We start from the raw sequence: 19,582 nt of genomic DNA, 5'->3' as shown, positions 1-19,582 counted from the left end.
GTGTGGCGTTGGTGTGTGTCTGTTCCAGGGATCGAGCCCCAGTGGCTGCGATTTTCTGTTGTCTCACCGGGGTTCGTCCCCAAATAACTCTGGTGCCTCTCGTGCATAGAACCACAAAGGGAATACGACGCACCTCGTTGTCTACGGATCCATGGACCCGGTAATCTCACAAAGGACGCGATCTTAGAATCTAGGTGCAGTTGTAGGATCTGTTTATGCACTTGTGGTGTGAATGAGTGTGGTGTATGTGTGACGTTGATGTGTGTCTGTTCACAAACAGATACTACAGTTCATACCTAGATGAGAGGCGGAAAAAAAAAGGAACGGTCTCGTTCCGTTTGCTCTGGGCAACGGCATCAGCGGATCAGCCGCAGCCCGGCAGCCGGCCGTTCAGGTTGGTCTGGGAGCTCCCTTCTGCTCGGTCACAGGTCAGGGAGTGCCACCATGGCTTGGCCCTGTTTAGCAGCAACGGGTAGTCGGGAACAACAGAAAGAAGCATGGCGCAGATACGGTGCCAAACCCCGTCCTGTGTGAATGAAAAAAAAATAACGGTGTTAATTTTAAAAATTATTTTTTAAAAAAAGTTAAAAATCTATATGTCACCAAAACTGCCGGACGGTTCCTCCATACAGTGCCGGCCCTGCAAGGGTGCACGGGGTGCGATGGCCTAGGACCTACGGGAGGGGGGGGGGGGGCAGGACCCCACGTATACAGGCCCTTAGGACTGCAGGCCCTTTAACCTTTAGGTATACTATGCGTAACGTGTCTACGCAAACGCTCGCCCAACGCCCAGGACCCTACGCGAATGGCCGAACACCCGCGCCGCCGAAGGGTGAATGCGAATCGCCGTCCGTGATCCGTCTCGCCGACACCGTGCGTGCGGCACAGGCACTGCAGCTCCCCTCCGGCTGTCCCGTGGTTGTCCGGTATAACGCCGCCGGGTAGGCCGTAGGCGGGTACCGGACGCAGACGACGGCAAGGCGACGATCTAGGTATTTTTTCCTTGATCGTTTTTTAATCTAAATTAATTACTTCGAACTTCTAGTACTCGGTACTCATATAGTTGTGTTTTTCTTCTAATTTGGGTGTTAGAAACTTAGAATGTTACCTAAGAAATATTTGTTGGGGTGTCAGAAAAGAAAACAGAAAAGAGTAGAAGATTAATTTATTGAATCTCAAAAAGGTGCTATACATAAGTTTTTTTCAGCTCTCAAGTGCTGTGGACTCATTTAGAGTAGAGTACTTCAATGTTATGATTGATGCTGCAATTGCTTCATTGACTAGTAGATTTGAGCAGATGAAAAATTTGATAGCGTATTTGGGTTCTTGTTCAACTCAAAAAATTTGAAATCTTTGGATGAAGCTGATCTTTGGCTGCGCTGCAAGAATTTTGTGGAAACATTTTCTCAGGATAACTCATCCGATGTTGAGATCGATGATTTTTTTTTTCAGAATTAAAGGTGCTACAAGTGACTTTGCCAGATTCTTTGATGTCAGTGCTTGAGATTCTGGAGTTTGTTATAGCTGCAGATTGCTATCCAAATGTTTCAGTTGCCTATCGAATCCTCTTAACTGTACTTGTGACTGAAGTTTTTCAAAATTGAAGTTGTTGAAGAACAATTTGAGATCAACTATGTCACAAGAAAGGTTAAATGGATTGGCTATGTGCACCATCGAGAGGGATATCTTGGACACTATTGATCTCAATACCGTCCTCGATGATTTTGCATCAAGAAACGCCCGAAGAACCATCTTTTTATGAGAAGCAATGGATATTATGGAGTTCTATTCTTCCTTAAGGTAATCATATTAGTTTTAGTCTACATTGTTCCTCGATAATTATCAAGCATGTTAAATTAAAAATATATCACTGGATTTATTTTTGTTTTGAAAAAAAATAACGCTTATATATATTACAAGATTTATATATAGTCTAGAGGGCCGTCGCGACAAGTTCGCCAGAGAGCCCTCAAAATCTTAGGACCGGCACTGTCCATGGTAGGGGTAGGGGATAGTTATGTTGCCGCACGTCTCCGGCCGGGCAGCCGGGCAACGCCACTGGAAGAGGTGCCGCCACTGATGTTGCCACCATGTTCGCTCTGTGGCTTATAAGCTTTGTGAGAGAAAAATACTATATCATGGCTGATAAGTATGGCTGATACGATTAAGCGAACATGGTGATGAATAACAGGTGAAGGCAAGGTGAGGGCTGAGGGGAGGCAGTCAACACGGACTAGGTGAAAGTCGTTGGCTAGATTTGAAATTGCGAATTGCATGCCGGATCACATTTTGGACCAATAAATATCCTACCACCATCTCAATTTTCAATTAGTCCATTCGAGAAACGGAACACAAGTCGGTAGTAAAGCGAGAGCCGAGAGATGACGGTCGCCGTATCGTCTCGCCGGCCGACGACGACGATCGGCGCGATCGGAGCCCTCACGCTTCAGCTCGTGGCGACAGCGCTGGCGGGCCCGATAGCCCTGCCTGGTTGCCCGGAGAGCTGCGGCGGCGTACAAGTGCCGTACCCGTTCGGGATCGGCCGGGGCTGCTTCCACCAAGGCTTCAACCTCACCTGCGACGAGGCGCAGCACCCGGCGAAGCTGCTGCTAGGGGAAGGGCACGGCGCGGATCAGGTGCTCGGCATCTCCTTGCCGGACTGCACGGTGCGCATCCAGAGGAAAATCTCGTGGGCACAGTACGCCGCCGAGTTCAACGGCTCATGGTCCGTTCCGACGCCGGACGACGGGCCCTTGATGGCGTCGAGCGCGCGCAACTCCTTCGTGGCCTTCGGGTGCAACGTGCTGGCGAGGCTCATCCCCTACGACACCCTTGGCCCGCTTACCTACACCAGCGTCTGCGCTGCCGTGTGTGCGGACATGCTCAGTGGCTCCTCGTCATGCTCCGGTGTTGGCTGCTGCCGCACGTCCATCGCATCGTTCGGCGCTGACCTCCCTTCGTACGGTATCCAGCTTAAATATCTAGAAGAGCAGACCGGCGGTAACGCCGGGTATGGAGGAGCAGCTTTCATAGTTGATCAGGACTGGTTCAGCAGAAACGAGGCCGAGATGGCGAGCAACTTCAGCAAGATTGCGATGGGAGGCGGTAGTGTTCCGGTTCCAGCGGTGCTGGAGTGGTCGTTGGATCTAATACGTGATGCAGGCTTGTTTGTGTTGTCCCCTATAGGTCCCCGATCTTCTGACTTCAGATGCCTAAGCTCAAACAGTTTTTCCTATACTATCGGTGGAAATTACGACCGAAGACGGTGCAACTGTTCTCACGGATACGAGGGCAATCCCTATATTGATAATGGATGTCAAGGTAGGTATACCACTTGTCTTATACTACAGTCATCTCTTTTTCTTTTTCTTTTTGCGATCATTTCGGCCTTTAATTTTGCAAGTCCAAGTTATACGAATGACTGAGGTGCTTATCTAGCTAAAATTAGTTTAGTTATTTATTTTCTATATGTTTTCAGGCTGCTGAAGCAAAATTATGTGAAATACTTCATCTTTATGGTTCTGTTCTTTTCTCCCTTCTCCAGATATTGACGAGTGCCAGCTGCCAGATATTTACCCATGTCATGGAACCTGCATCAATATGCCTGGGACATACAGATGCTCATCAAAGAAAAGCATCCATCCTGGTACATAATACTACTCGCTTTGAATAAAGGTTCTCCTTCAGTGTTTTGAGAACCTGTCATGTACATCAATACACGAGTAGTTCATCTCTAAATACCACTACTTCTATATTTTTTCACTTTCCAAATTAGTTTTCTCTGATGTTATTGTGATGTTTAAACATGTGATACAACTCAATTTAAGTGCAAAAAAGAAAAGTCTATTTTTTACAAGAATGTAATATGCTTTAGAAGTAAATCAAGTGACTAGTAATACGGCTCTAAGAAACATTTTTTTTCTACACATTTAAGTGACTAGAAAATTTTGAAATGGATGTCATCCTGCATGTAGCTTACTGTAATTAATCCTTGACTTCTCGAGTTTATTTTCTGCAGGCTTAATTGCTATAATAGCAACAAGTGCTGGTTTTGGCCTACTATTTTCAGTTCTGGGTGTTGCAAACGTCATCAATAAACTCAAGCAAAGAAGGGCAAAACTTCTAAGGCAGAAGTTTTTCAAGAGAAACCAAGGATTGCTTCTACAGCAGTTAATCTCCTCAAATAAAGACATAGCTGAAAGGATGAAGATTTTTAGCTTTGAAGAACTAGAGCAAGCAACCAACAAGTTTGACCAGAATCGCATCCTTGGTGGTGGAGGTCATGGCATAGTCTACAAAGGCATCTTATCTGATCAACGTGTCGTTGCCATCAAGAAGTCTAAAATTGTGGTTCAAAGGGAAATTGATCAGTTCATAAATGAGGTTGTTATACTTTCGCAGACTAACCATAGAAATGTGGTGAAGCTCTTTGGTTGCTGTCTTGAGACTGAAGTTCCTTTACTAGTTTATGAGTTCATATCAAATGGAACCCTATCGTACCATCTTCATGGACAATATGAAAACCCTCTAGCATGGAACGATAGACTAAGGATTGCACTGGAAACTGCAAGAGCAATTGCTTATCTACATTGTGCAGCTTCCATATCAGTGTTCCATAGAGATATCAAATCTGCAAACATACTGCTTACCGATACTTTAACAGCAAAAGTGTCAGATTTTGGAGCTTCAAGGTCAATTTCAATAGATGAAACAGGAATACAGACTGCCATCCAAGGAACTCATGGTTACCTGGATCCTGAATATTATTACACTAGTCGACTCACCGAGAAGAGTGATGTCTACAGCTTTGGTGTAATCTTAGCAGAGCTACTAACAAGGGTTAAACCGGTATTCTCTACACATTCATCAGAAGGCAAAAGCCTAGCATCACACTTCGTGTCTATGATAAAAGACTGTCGCTTGCTAGATATTCTAGATCCACAAATTGTTGAAGAGGGAGGGTCCGAAGATGCTGAGGTTATTGCAAGGCTTGCAGAAACATGCTTAAGCTTAAAAGGTGAAGAAAGGCCTACAATGAGACAAGTGGAGATAATTCTCGAAAATATACTAGGATCAAAGGTCCACTCCAGTTCTCGAGTTTCGAGGACAATTCAAATTGTTCTTAAAGATCAGTCACGCAACCAAAGCAAAGGCAACGAAGGAACCAGACTATACAGCTTGGAGAAAGAGTTCATACAATCATCTGAAATTCCAAGATGATTTTCGCTTTTGTGGGTTCACATCTTATTTAGTAATTTTGAGTGTCGTTTTGTAAATTGGGCTAAATTAGAAACTTAGAGATATAGTCTTGCACACCTCCACATTATTATGGTTGATGTAGAACTAATATGCTCCACCAGTAAATAAGTGGATTTGGTTATAGTCTACTGTCTACCTTGTCGGTGTATGGTATTCATTTTGTTATGTAAATCCAGTATCATGTTTGAAGATGTTCATATGGCACAAAGCAAAGCAAAACACAACGACCCAGTCGCATTTTTTTTTCATCGTTCCTTGCACTGTTACGATATCCTACTTGAATGTGTTGAGTTCTTGAAACCTATAAATTGATGTAGGGCTTAATGCTAATGCTTTAGAATTTTATAAGATGTACTGTTTTAATTTGTTAGATAGCTAGTCATCACATCGCCTTCTAATCTTCTCTGATAATTTCTCCAAAGAATTCTGTGCGCTGAACTGCCAATTTTCCTGTTTTAAAAGCCTACTGTGATTTTACTCTCGTTTTTCAACTATGCAATGGTTTTTTCAATCCTCTGTAGAGGGAGTGCTGGAGCGGTCGTTGGCTGACTGCCGTGGTTGATTATTGGTCCATTCAAATCGCAGTACTATACGTCGTGGAAAATCCCTTGACACCATCCAACGATCAGCCCCGTAGCAAAGCAAAGTCCTCTGGTCACCCCTCCTATCAAGGCACCGTCCAAGACCGTGACCTTCCACCAACGTGACATTTGCCTAGTCCTATGAATCGCTAATTGCGTTGAATAGTGGGGTTAGAAAGGGTCGCTTTGGAATTCTAACCATACAGGTGTAAGGTGTTACAGTACGAGTTTGATTTCTCCGATCTCTAACACACTGACACCTGTTGAAACGTGATATTGCATTGGGCTAAGAAAAAACCTGATATTTTTTGTTCGGCCTGAGCCACCTAATATTTTCCGTCTGGTCTGAGCCGGAATGGAGCATGACATCATGCAGGGGCAGATCCAGGGGCTGCCCCCTCCTCCCGGAGGCCTCCAAAATTCACAGGATATCGCTAAAGATGAGCATTCGGGCTGCCTGGCCCGGCACGGACTAGGCACGGCCCGACCGGGCCGGGCCAGGTAAGGCACGGCGTGTCGCCGGACTGTGCCCTGCTGGGCTTCATGCTTGGGCGACGGCCCAGGAATGGCACTACGGGCCACTTTCCATGCCGGGCCGGCCCTATGAGCACGGCCAATCTAGCAGGCTGGGTCGGCCCGAGGCCCGTGCCGTCGCGGCTTCCATGGCAATGGCCTCGCCAGCGTCGAGGGAGGAGGCCGGCAGGTCGCGTCCGCAGTGCTCCAACGGTGGGGCGGCAGGGAAGAAGGTGAGGGGCGGCGACGTTGGAGCCGGCGAAGGGGACGAGTAGGAGGTGGTGGTGGCGGCGGCGGCCGTGAGATGGGAGGAGAAGGGGCGCGTAGGAGGTGGCGGTGGCTGCGTCCCGGAGACAGGGAGGAACGGGGTGCAGGAGGTGGCGGCGGCGGCGGCCGCGAGACAAGGAGAAGGGCGTAGCTGCGAGGGGTGGGGAGGAGAAGCGCGCGACTCCGCAGGGAAAAGAAGGTCGCGACTCGTGACTGCGCGAGGAGCGGGGAGGAGAAGGGGCGCGAGCGCGGCTGGGTGGCAGCGGCTGGAAGGGGAACAAGCAAACAAACAATACAGTAGATAGGAATTAGGGTTTTCTCTCTCTCTCTCTCTCTATATATATATATATATAACGGGCCTTTACCGGGCGGTGCTGTGCTGCCCGGCGTGCCTGGGTTGCGGCCCAAGCACCGGGCCGTGCCAGCCCGGGCCCACATAACATCGGGCTGTGCCGTGCTTGGACCGGGCAAAAAAACCGTGCCTCGGGCCGTGCCACCGGGCTGCGGGCTTCATGCACATCTTTAGATATATCTAAGCTCCAGCCCCTTGCCCCAGACTCCGCGAGCGCCCGCGCCCGCACCGTACTCGCAAGGAGCCTCCGCTCGTGCACGCCCTCCACGAGCGACCACGCCGCCGTCCTCCCACCCGAGCTCACGACCTCCGCCCTCCGCGTACGGCGTCCGGTGTCCGACGTCCGCGGCCGGCCGTCCCGCCTCCACACACCCCCTCTAGCCTTCGGCGCCTACGCCAAGCCGCTAGCGCCAAGGGCCCTTCACGGCTTCGCCATCCCCTGCCAGTGGTGTTTGCTTCCCACCTCCTAAAGTTTAGTCTCTGTCACATCAAATGTTTGGACACTATTTAGAGTATTAAACATAGAGTAATTACAAAACTAATTGCACAGACTGAAACTAATTTGCGAAATGAATCTATTAAGCCTAATTAGTCCATGATTTGATAATATGGTGCTACAGTAACACGTGATGATGACGGATTAATTATGCTTAATAGATTCGTTTCGCGAATTAGTCATGACTTCTGTAATTAGTTTTATGATTATTATCCGAACACCCGATATGACACCCCATACGATATCCGATATGACACCTCCTAAACTTTATTCCTCGATCCAAACACACCCATGACTGTTGTTGTGGATCGAAAATCAAGCCCTACACCACCCGTTGCATTAATTGGGTCGGATTTTTGTGTGTGGGTCACACCGGGCCCGGGTCAGTGGCTCATGATTAGGTCTGCTCACATCACAGCACAAAATTGGCAAAAGGTGGTTGTTTTTTTATTAAGTGCTAGAAAATCCAAATGTTATCGTTGTTTAAAAAGGAAGCTATATGACATATGTATCATCCAAAAGATTGAAAATGAGCAGGTCACACGACCTAGCTACATAATCGGTCCATAGCCACATCACTGGCTTCTTCTTTTACGATAGCTGGCACACTTCTCCCTTTATGTATCGGCTACCACTATTTTTTTTTTTTGAGGTGCATAAGTACAATATAGAACTCAAAACTGCTAAATAACTCACAAAATGTATACAGGCATGATCATCTTGGAAATTCAGATGATTGTATGAACTCTTTCTCTAAACTGTATTGTCTAGTTCCTTCACCGCCGTTGTTCCCCTTGGCTAACTTATCCTTTAGAGCATTTTGACTTGTTCTCGAGATTCGAGAATTGGGATAGACCTTTGAGCCTTGCATATCTTCAAGTTTTGTCTCCACTTGCCTCATTGTAGGCCTTTCTTCGCCTTTTAAGTTTAAGCATGCTTCTGCGAGCTTTGCAATCACTTCGGCGTCTTTAGCTCCTTCCTCTTCAACAATTTGTGGATCTAGAATATCGCACAAGTGATTGTCTCTTATCATTGACACGAAGTGTGATGCTAAGCTTGTTACTTCTGATGAATGAGAAGAGAAGACTGGTGCAATCCTCGTCAGAAGTTCGGCTAAAATAACACCAAAGCTATAAACATAGCTCTTCTCTGTGAGTCGGCTGGTGTAATAGTATTCAGGGTCAAGGTAGCCATGAGTTGCTTGGATGCCTGTAAGTATTCCTGTCCATCTATAGAGATTGATTTTGAAGCTCCAAAATCTGATACCTTGGCAACTAAGTTATCAGTGAGTAGTATATTTGCAGATTTGATATCTCTATGAAACACAGATATGGAAGCCGCACAATGCAGATATGCGACTGCCCTTGCAGTTTCTACTGCTATCCTCAATCTGTCTTTCCATGACAAAAGGTTTTCACTCTGTCCGTGAAGATGATACGATAGGGTTCGGTTCGATATAAACTCATAGACTAATAAAGGAACTTCTGTCTCGAGGCAACAACCAAAGAGTTTCACCACATTTCTATGGTTAGTCTGTGAAAGTATGACAACCTCGTTTATGAATTGATCAATTTCCCTTTGAACCACAATTTTGGACTTTTTAATTGCAACAACAAGTTGATCAGATAAGATGCCTTTGTAGACCGTGCCATGACCTCCACCTCCCACGATACGATTCTGATCAAATTTGTTGGTTGCTTGCTCTAGTTCTTCCAAGCTAAAAATGTTCAACCTTTCGGCTATATCTTTGTTTGATGAGATTAATTGTTGGAGAAGCAATCCATGGTTTCTCTTGAAAAACTTTTGTCTCAGCTTCTTGGCTCTTCGTTGCTTAAGTTTATCGATGATTTTTGCAATACCAAGAAGTGAAAATAGTAGGCCAAAACCAGCACTTATTGATATTATTGTAATTAATCCTGTAGAAAGAAAATACAAGAGTGTAAAGTGCAATAGATGTGGCACCAATTTCAACATTCCAAATCACTTAACTCTTCCATAGAAAAAGTTTTCTTGGAATACATTTTAGAGCACAATCATCTCATATTTAATTTGTTCACGAGATAACTAGAGTAACACTAACACATTACATTCTTACACATATTTTTCAACTTTTCCTTTTGCCCTTAACTTAATAATCTAGATGTTGTATCAAATAATAATTGGCAATAGCAACAGGGATACCTGATTTTGCAAGTGAAAAATTAGCGAATTTTTTATTTTTTAGCCTTTTTTTTGAAAGTTTTTCATAAATACGCCCCTGGACGAAAGATTTCAGAATCTAGACCCTTAGCTTCACGCCATCATCGCTGGCGCCGAGCTCCATCGTTGCTAGCGCCAAGATCTTGGGCTCGATGCTGACGTGGCGCTGATTTGGCAGGTAGCTCGACGCCATAGATGCTGGCGCCGAGCTCGACGCCATAGACGCTGACGCTGAGCTCGGCGCCCTGTACGGCCCCAACCGTCGAGGAATAAATCGGGATGGAGAAGTCACGAGCAACAGTAAGCAATAAAGACACAGCAGTGTTACTGTGAGTGGGTTCAGGGGCCATGAATGGGCTTTTATTCCAGTGATGACTGTGGAGCCACATGTAGCTGGAGGTAGCGCTACAGTCTACCCCGCACTGCGCTACTGCATCATTGCGGAACCGGGACGGTCGCGGTCGTGTCGTGGCCCCCACCACACCACTGTTTCCTCGTCGGGCGAGGAGCCACTGGAGTTTTCTGTGTGTCACGTCGTTTACGTGCTGCTGTGTCGTTACAAACTAGAAAGGCACCTGCCGTCGCGTCAACTATGGGGCTGCAATAATTCCATTATAAAAAAAACTCCCTGCAGACTCTGTGAGTCAACTCTGCAATCGAAAGCATAGATGGGACGACATTGCTTCTACAGTAGTACAGATGGTGCTGGGGTGGGCTGCTCTTGGGGTACTAGAAAAAAGTACTAGTCAATAGTCATAGAAACAAACTTCTTATAAATGCCTTTAAAATGCTAATTAGCATATTCACAAAAATGATTATGAATTGATCATAGACATGTCTTAAGAAGTTGACTAACAGATCCTTATAAACCATATAATACATCATTGGTCATATTAATTAAAGGTAAAATAATTATCCATACTGAACTTAATGTTGTTTAGCTATATTAAAATTATCAAAATAAAATCTTTATATACTACTAGTAGTGTTAATCTTAATATTATCAGTTATTTGCTACGGATACAACTTTTAGATATAGTTTCAACAATAACGTGTTTATGATCTTATAGTTTATGGCCATTAGTCTTAGGTGCATGTAAACGAGGTTTCATGGTTGAGCAAGTAAGAAAGAATTTTTCATACTTCATTGATATTAGGTGCACATTAGATAGAGATCAATATAGGGAGAAGAAATAACCTTGACTAATTTTATATAAAAATATTAATATTTATGATATAATTAATATTATTAGATAGATCGTTAAATCTATTTTTTAATAAATCTAATCAAACTTATGGAACGGAAAACAAAAAACGATAATTCTTTAGCGACAGAGTGAGTAGATATAAATGAATATTCCGTATTAGTCAAGTCAAATATCTTTATCGTACAAGTACTACTATCATATCCGCGTCGGCCCGCCTGTTAGTTCAACGGTATTTTTTAGAAATCGAACAGTATTTTTCTCTCATAATAGATCAGTATAAACATCAACATCAACATAAGTCAAATTTCCACGAAACGAACATGGCGGGCCTTTTGTTGCCTGCTGCCTAGAGTTACATGGGCTTTTTACTTGTCAATGATGGTAGCCTGGTACTCTAGCGGAAGAGTACTGCTCCTTTAAAAACAGAGTATAAACCTCTAAATTAAAACTTTTTTTTGAAACAAAACCTAATTTAAAACTACAAACAAGTTTGTTTGGACGGAGCTCCCTAAACACAGGCTTAATCGTCAGATCGTAGCCAACAATGGAAGCACGTCGTGCCATACCCACCCTACGCGTTGCTACTAGTAGTCCGGTGCAAAGATCTGCAACGACAGGGCTAGGATGGGACAACGCTATGGCCTCGACAGTAAGTAGATGATGAAAACAGTGAAATGCGCGGTGCATTGGGCCTCTTGTATGGCCATAGCGTTGTCCCATCAGGACCGTACAGGGCGCCACGCCCATAGCGTTGTCCCATCAGGGCCTCTCGTACAGGGGCATCAAGCTCGGCGCCAGCGTCTACGGCGCCGAGCTACCTGTCAAATCAGCACCACGTCAGCGTCGAGCCCAAGATCTCGGCGCCAGCAACGATGGCGCCGAGCAGTGTAAGCTCGGCGCCAGCGACGATAGCGCCGAGCTAAGGGTCCAGATTCTGAAATCTTTCCTCCAGGGACGTATTTGTAAAAAACTTTCAAAAAAAGACTAAAAATAAAAAATTCGGGAAAAATTACTATCATGGTGGTACGGTTGGACTTCTAAGAGCAACCCAGCGTATATTTACCATATACCTTTTCAGCGAATAAATAATCTTTCTCTATCCGCGGACTGTCCAGCCAGTCAAGCTCCACAAAATGAGAAGCAAGGTGGTGAGAAATAAATTTTTTTATTCTTTGCACCAGGTACAAGCCTCAACAACCGGACAACCGGTGCTTTCATTTCTTAGGCCCCTTTGCTAGGGATCCAGGTGCTCCGGAACTAGCTCCACCGGCTCTGTGGAGAAGAAGAGAGCAAAAGAGCTTACGTAGATAGTGTGTAAACAGTACACAAATACTGCACGTGTCGAAAAGCTGGAGTCGGTACGAGCTCGGCCCTTAATTAGTACTACGGTAGTACTACTACCCATTCCAGCCTATTGCACCCTCTCTGGCATTTTCTTTCCCTTGCTAGTAGCCTAACAATGCAGCATTGCAACTGTTCTAAGTACATAACATATTATGATCATAATAAGTTCGTAACATTGAGGAAAAACCTTCATTTCAAGCAAATATAATGAAAGGCTACTGCAGAGTTCAGTTAACCTCGATTTCTATAAAGTTCATTTCAAACTCGGCCGATATGCTACTCTTGGTCTCTTCTCTATAAAAATGATTATGTTCGGGAAAAAAAAACTAGGAAGTCGTGTTTAATTTGTACCTCGAAGGTTCCTGATACTTTTCTTTGTTGAACACCGGTATGTCCCTGGCAAATTGACGCAAGTTCCATTACAAGGGTACAGATCCGGTTGTTGGCACTCGTCGATATCTGAAAAGTTTGTTTTAGAAAAACAAATAGGCCGGGTTAAAAGGATATAAAAAGAAAATGACCTCTAATAAGAGCCAAAACAGTGACACTCTTTGTACTTGTTCTAAGGATCAAAGTAAAGAAACACATGTGAAAGTGATACCTTGACATCCATCACTAAGGTAGGGATTGCCCTCGTGCCCTTGCGAACAGTTGCATCGCCTCCCATCGTAATTCCCACCAGCAGAATAGGAGAAACTGTTTGGGCTTGGGCATCCCTTGTTGCCGGTTAAATTATCCAATGCCCACTCCAAAACCATTGCTTATCATCTCGCTCTCTCTTCTGCTGAACCACTCCTGATCAACTATGAACACGGTCTTGTTTGTTCCATAGAGAGGAGAGACATTTTGTTCCCCGAGCATATGTCTGACCTGGATACCGTACGAGGCGAGGGCCCCGCCGGCGAGTGGCGTGATGCGGCAGCAGCCAACCCCCGAGCACGAGGAGCCATTGCGCGTCTCCGGGCACATGGCGGCGCACACGCTGGCCTCGCTGAGCGGGCCAAACGCGCTGTAGGGGATGAGCTGCGCCACCACGTTGCAGCCGAAGGCCACGAAGGAGTTGCGCGCGCTAGACACGACACCCTGAAGGGCCCTGTCGTATCTGGGACGGACCATGAGGTGTAGACCACGAGAGAGACCGGCCGTAGAACATGGCTGCTGACGCGCAGCGTGCCGTTCGGCAAGGAGATGTCCAGCACCTCCATGCCTAAGAACGGCTTCGGCGGATGCGGCGTCTTGTCGCAGGTGAGGTTGAAGCCGTCATGGAAGCAGCCTTGGCCGATCCCGAACGAATACGGCACCCGTACGTCGCCACAGCTTTCCGGGCAACCGGGCAGGGATATCCAGCCTGCTAGCGCTGACGACAGGAGCCTGTTCGATTCGGCTGGATTGGTTTATAAACTTATAGCTAAAGTACTTCTGTCTGGTTTGGTGTGAGAGAAAAACACTATTGACTGACTGATAAGCTAAGCCAGGCAGTTACAGCCTGCCGAACATGCTGCTGAAATGCCAGTAGTCCGATCAAGTCGATCGCAGCTCGCCGAGATGAGACGGGAGGGATCGTCATCTTTCGAGAAATCTCCCTCTGCTTGCGATGGAATGCTGCTTGAGGATGTCAGTCAGGGCAGTCAGGCAATATTATGAGCTACTAGCAGTCTTTGGCGAGAAGGAAGTGGAGCTAACAATGAACAGTTCTTGTTAGAAAACTCGCGTGCTGTATGGAACGCGTCAACAGGGTCACTGAAAGTACGGCACACAAGGCTCTATCAGAGAAGATTAGTTGAAGACAGTGACGTGATGACTAGCTATCTAACAAAACGCGTGCAGCATATGGAGGCTGTTCGGCTGGCTGGCTGGCTGGTTACCGGCTGGCCAGCCACCATAAAAAAAAAAAAAAAAAATACTGTTCACGTCCTCTCAGAATAGTATTTTCCTCTCATAACAATTAGCTGGAACAGTATTTTTTAGTTCTGAATTAGGGGCTTGCTGCAGTGGCACCGCGACTCTGTCGTTTTTGCTCCACCGTTTAGTACCCACTCTGCCCCCCTTCGTGTGCCCTTAAACCCGACTTGATCCGCTTATTTTTTTATCCGGAATAGTATTTTTCTCTCACAAATTCCTACCGCATTTCTCCAAACCATCCAGATTAACAGGCCCTTGCACCACATGAAGACAAAGAACAAAGTGCCCAAACTCTGGGCGGCCAAACCAGCTGGCTTGGACTTTGGCAACGGCATCAGCGGATCAGCCGCAGCCAGCGAGCGTTCACAGCCCCAGCCCCAGCTCCGCCACCCCAGGCCCCAGCCCCCAGCAGCGGGTCTGGGAGCTTCCTCCTGCTCAGATCAGGGGTGCCACCTGGCATGGCAGCAACCGGGACAGCAGATCCGGTGCCAAACCCCGGCCGCGGTGTCTCTGCATGACGGGAAGGGGAACTGGAAGCAACCGTCAACGAGCTCCATCTGCGCAGGCCAAGTTTGGTAGGCCCACCAGATTTGGTTGGGCCAGAGTGATTCCGGAATTCGATCCAAAAGAGGGTTAGGCCCCGAGTGGCAGAAGCACAAGCACCTTCATCCGTTGGCCCGGCCATGTACGCATCTCTCCATGCTGGGCAGTGGGCTGCCTTACCGATGGCATTTGGGGCTTGCAACTCTGGTTCGGCAAGCTTCGGGTCGGGCCAACTCTGTTCGCCCGATAAACGCAAGCCGCACCGTAGAGCAGAGCATGCTCTCTGTCCGCATACGGCATACCCCATACCACGAATATTCAGGCGACTGGTGCAACGGTATCTGACCTGCTTATAAATCAGCAAATAGTACTTTTCAGGGCCTGGCTTTTTAGTAAAACGAACAGGACCGTCCCACATCTCCCAGTCCATCCTTGCTTGTTTCACTCCGATCAAGGTACTAAATCTGTTTCAGATGTGAGATGGTTTCTTATTCACTCTCGAATGCTTTGATCTGTCGATGGTGATTAGATGTGCAAATAGTTGTAGCTGTTGATCTTTTCGATTTGGTTCATACCTGACTCCTGTTTTTTCGCTAATGCTTGGTTGATGACGTCCGTAGAGGGACCCACCCCGTGCCCGCGTTCGCGTGCCCTTAAACTCGGCTTGATCCGCTTCTTTTTTCATCCGGAACAGTGTTTTCCTCTTACAAATTCCTCCAGATTCCTCCAAGCGAACGGGCCGTTATGCCAATAAAAAAGGGCCATAATTACAGCGAGGTCCGCACCCTGGGAGCGCGTGCGGCCACTCGTTCGGGTGCATGCGGCATATGGGGGCCGTGCATGCTCGTGACCACAGAAGACTAGCCGCCTGCTGCGTCCGCTGCTGCCGAGCGCCTAGGCTTGTTGCTGTTTGCCGTGCTGCTCTTTTCTCTCTATGTGCTGTCTGCACCAGCCCTAGCTGCCCATGTCGCATGCTGCCGGCCGCGTTGCTACTTTGGCCGACCAGCTTAGGCGCTTAGCAAGTTGCAGGGGTGGCCAGGTATAGGGTCGAGATGGCGGACTAGAGGTGGTGAATAGTACTTTCTAAAATTAATCACGCCAGCTAACCGAAACAAATGCGGAATTAAAACTATCGATCTAGCCAAGACTACACCCATCTAACTAAGTTCTCAAGCACCTTACAAAGATCATATTTAGACAACAAAGGTGTCGGGCTAGCTAGAGCTCACCTAACCAATCTAGCTTGCATGGTCACACAAACCTATGCAACTAGTACTTCACACAACCGGGGAGCTCCTGCACAACTAGTGATGCAAAAAGCACAAAGCTCCTAGGCTCACTAACAATGCTCAATAACAAGGCTACACAAGCCAAATTAGAGAGCGCAAAACACTTAACTATACAAACTAAGCAATGTGACTAATAAGACTACTAAAACCAAATTAGCCACGCAAGGAAGCTACTTCTATGCTACACAAGCAAGAAGGTAACAAGCAAGCTACACAAGCTAACTAATTATAAGAGCAACTACACAAGCACAATGTAAAGAATGTAAAAACAAGCTTGTGTTGGAGAATTGCAAACCAACGGAAAGAACAATGTTGACACGGTGATTTTTCTCCCGAGGTTCATGTATTTGCCAATACGCTAGTCCCCATTGTGTCGACCGCTCACTTGGTGGTTCGACGGCTAATTGGCATCACCCGCCAAGCCCGCACGTCGGGCACCGCAAGAACCTACCCGCAAGTGAGGGTAGCTCAATGACACGCTCTACTAGAGTGGCTCTTCGCGATCCCCACGGGGTGAGCACAATCCCCCTCACAAATCCTCCTCCGGTGCACTGCACAATCTTTCCGTGTGCTTCAATAGAGTCATAAGCCACCAGGCCGTCTAGGAGGTGGCAACCTCCAAGAGTAAGAAGCAAATTCGGCTTGCAACTCGAACACCTAGTGCCACTGGATGTAATGGCACGATGCAATCGCACTAGAATCGTTCACTCACACAATCGGATGAACACTATCAAGCATATGTTAGTTAGAGGGCTCCCAAGCACACCTACACAAGCCACCAAGGCTCAAGGGTGCTCAGCATCCAGCCTAAGGCTGGCTAGTGCTTGGTTTTATAGCTCCCATGAGAAAAGAGTTGTTGTACCCCTTCACTAGGCACAACCCGAGGCGATCGGACGCACAGGTCATAACTCATAACGACCGGACGCACCAGGCCTTGCGTCCGGTTACTCCTGGCCATCCACGTGTCCCTACCTTTCAACGTCGCGCGTTCGATCCCAACGGTCGGCAGCCGCACGCCAACGGTCAAGTGATGACCGGACACGCCGAGCCCCAACCTGACGCTGCCACGCCGCGTCAGATCACGCGTCCTTGCTCTCGGCTAGCACCTGTCCGGACGCGCCTCCAAGACATGACCTAACGCTCCACCACCAGAGTCCGATCATTTCCAGAGAGCTCCCCGAGCCTCTGTTATGCGACCGGACGTGTCAAGTTCGTCATGACTGGACGCAGCGCTCGAGTTCGGTCCTTCTCCGCCTGCCATGCATCACTACCGCTCCTCGCGCCAAGACGTTAGTGTACGTCACAGATGACCGGACGCGGCCCCTGCACATTAGGTCACCTTCAGCGCTAGCGTTCGACCCCTCCTCCACTACTCGGAAAAGTACCGGTACTGACCGGACACGCAGGTCACCTGCGTTCGGTCACACCAGCACCACCTTTTCTTCTCCGAGTTGATTCGTTTCAACTCCAACTTCTTCTCCTTTGTAAATGTGCCAACACCACCAAGTGAACAACACCTTGTGCACGTGTGTTAGCTTTTCACAAATATTTTTCCAAAGGATTAGTCACTCAAATTACCGCGCCACTTGATCCTAACACATATGCAAAGTTAGATCGCTCAAGTGGCACTAGATGATCGATATGCAAATAAGTTTGCTCCTCTTAATAGTACGGCCATCTATCCTAAACCCGGTCATAAACTTCTCTACTCACCTATGACCGGTGAAATGAAATGCTCTATAAGTTATACCTTTGCCTTACGCATTCCATTCCTTCTCCTCCAATGTTGATGCAACACATACACCAACCATATTGCAAATGATATAATTCACTTCATAGCATCATGTGACCTTGTTGGTTCATCGATCTTGACCTCACTTGCTTTTCACCATTGCCTTCATCCATCGACGCCAAGTCTTGCTCAAGCTTTACCGCCACGCGGTCCATCATTCCAAAGCCTCCAACTTGCCCCTTCATGCTTGCAATCGATCCGTCAAGCCAAGTCTTGTCTTGATCTTCTCCACCTTAGTCACATGGCTCAATGTCATGTCTCATATGCAATAAGCTCCTTCACCACATGTGTGAGTGTTGGTATATTTAACGCACACAGATAAATCCGCAAGCGCACGGATACCGCTGTAGCTTTTACCCGAAAGTATTCCAAGTATCGTATCCATAGGGAAATGTGTGAGACTAACTACGTCTAACTTAACCCGGAGTAGTAACAAGACTTAAGATAATAGGAGTATAGAGGAGATCACAAAGATCTTCATAGATTTGTTCATGTTAAATAGTCGATTGTTCACATGTTGTAGTCCTTTTCTACCTGAATCGGCTATTTCAGTCGATCCGCTTGAGCTTTCACACATATAGCATGTCTTTCGGAAAGTCTGTCAATGTATAGATGTTACAGATTCTTCGGTTTTAGTTTGTTATTATCATCATAGCTGCCATCGATCTGGTCGAACCTCACTGTTGATGATAACAAATTAGATTCAGAGCGTTTGTAGATCCATTTGTACTAGACAGTCGATTTATTCGCATGTTATATCATTTCTCGTTAGATTCATCGGCTCAATGCTTTACACTGGTAATACCCACCTAGTTGATGTTTTTACTTATATCTACATGTGTTGTACTTGTCAACATAAAATCAATCACAACACACGAGCTTTACAGTCCGTAACAGCCAATTTCTTCGTGTATTGGTCGTTTAGTCGATTTTTCCCGTCTGTCAGCTCCCGAAGCGGCACACTTGGAACTGTCTGGGCAAAACCGGCATATTCCACCTTAAATTACTGATAAACTTTCTCTCCTTGTCAATTGTAGGTCAAATTGACTGGTACGCCTCGGGAGGAATTCGCAGGGTCGACGGGTCCTGCGATTGAAGCCAAACGGATTTCTGGGCTCATCCTAAGCAGATCCTTTCGGCTTGCTGTGTGCCAGACGCATTGACACGTTTTTACGCCGACAGTTACCTGTCTTGCTAACTTTTTCTTTACTGCACCATAGCGTTGGCATTTGCTTCTGGCTAAACTCGTGTTGTGTGTTAAGGATGGCAACGGGGATATACCCGTCGGGTATCGTCGGAACGTTCTCTTCCCCGCTACAGAGAATTCATCCCGTCCCCATCCCCATTAACTGTCTCGGGTATAGATTCTTGCACATCCCCGTACCCGTCGGGTATCGGTCGGGTAACAGATACCCGACGGGTACTACATACCCGATAAACAAGGACACTTGGGGTCGCAGCTTTGTAATCGGAGACGTTTCTTCTTCACCCAGGTATAAGTGTCGGAGTCTCGGAGATAGCAAGGAGAATGAGCGAGGTTGCGAGGAGGACGAGCAAAGGTGGCAGAGAGACCGAACTGAGGAAGCGAGGGGCACGAGCGCTCGTGAGGCAGGCGTGCTTGTGCTGCTGGCGGAGATGGTGAGAAAAAATTGAACTAGGGTTCTTAGAACACACAAACTATATATATGATTGTTCAGATTTGGACCAAAATACCTATGTTGAGCTTCTTTGGGCCTAATACTCGCATGACAACTCAAATAGTCGGGTTCACCAACGGGTAACGGGGACGGGTAAACAGGGAACGTTCTTGTACCCGCTATACCCATCGAGGATTGAT

The 19,582-nt window shown here is 46.9% G+C and overlaps 1 protein-coding gene and 1 pseudogene across 1 annotated transcript; one reads left to right on the top strand and one right to left on the bottom strand.

Moving 5' to 3' along the window:
• The first annotated feature begins 2,207 nt into the window (after positions 1 to 2,207).
• Positions 2,208 to 5,466, top strand: LOC136493917 (wall-associated receptor kinase-like 8). The gene is made up of 3 exons (XM_066490041.1): positions 2,208 to 3,321; positions 3,545 to 3,646; positions 4,019 to 5,466. The coding sequence occupies exons 1-3, from the start codon at positions 2,382 to 2,384 to the stop codon at positions 5,218 to 5,220; spliced, it is 2,244 nt and encodes a 747-aa protein (XP_066346138.1). The 5' UTR covers positions 2,208 to 2,381; the 3' UTR covers positions 5,221 to 5,466.
• Positions 5,467 to 8,183: 2,717 nt separating this feature from the next.
• Positions 8,184 to 13,716, bottom strand: LOC136492447 (putative wall-associated receptor kinase-like 16; annotated as a pseudogene).
• Positions 13,717 to 19,582: the final 5,866 nt, after the last annotated feature.

The sequence above is a fragment of the Miscanthus floridulus genome, chromosome 11 (assembly GCF_019320115.1).
Source record: "Miscanthus floridulus cultivar M001 chromosome 11, ASM1932011v1, whole genome shotgun sequence".
NCBI classification, from domain to species: Eukaryota; Viridiplantae; Streptophyta; class Magnoliopsida; order Poales; family Poaceae; genus Miscanthus; species Miscanthus floridulus.
Note: the sequence above shows the minus strand (reverse complement) of the source record. Positions and strands in the feature narration are given on the sequence as shown.

Bases quoted from the DNA above. Each gene is read 5' to 3' on its own strand.
- LOC136493917 (XM_066490041.1), top strand. From the start codon at position 2,382: ATGACGGTCGCCGTATCGTCTCGCCGGCCGACGACGACGATCGGCGCG. The intron at 3,322-3,544 runs GTAGGTATACCA...TCCCTTCTCCAG, and splicing joins TATTGATAATGGATGTCAAG to ATATTGACGAGTGCCAGCTG. The intron at 3,647-4,018 runs GTACATAATACT...TATTTTCTGCAG, and splicing joins AAAGAAAAGCATCCATCCTG to GCTTAATTGCTATAATAGCA.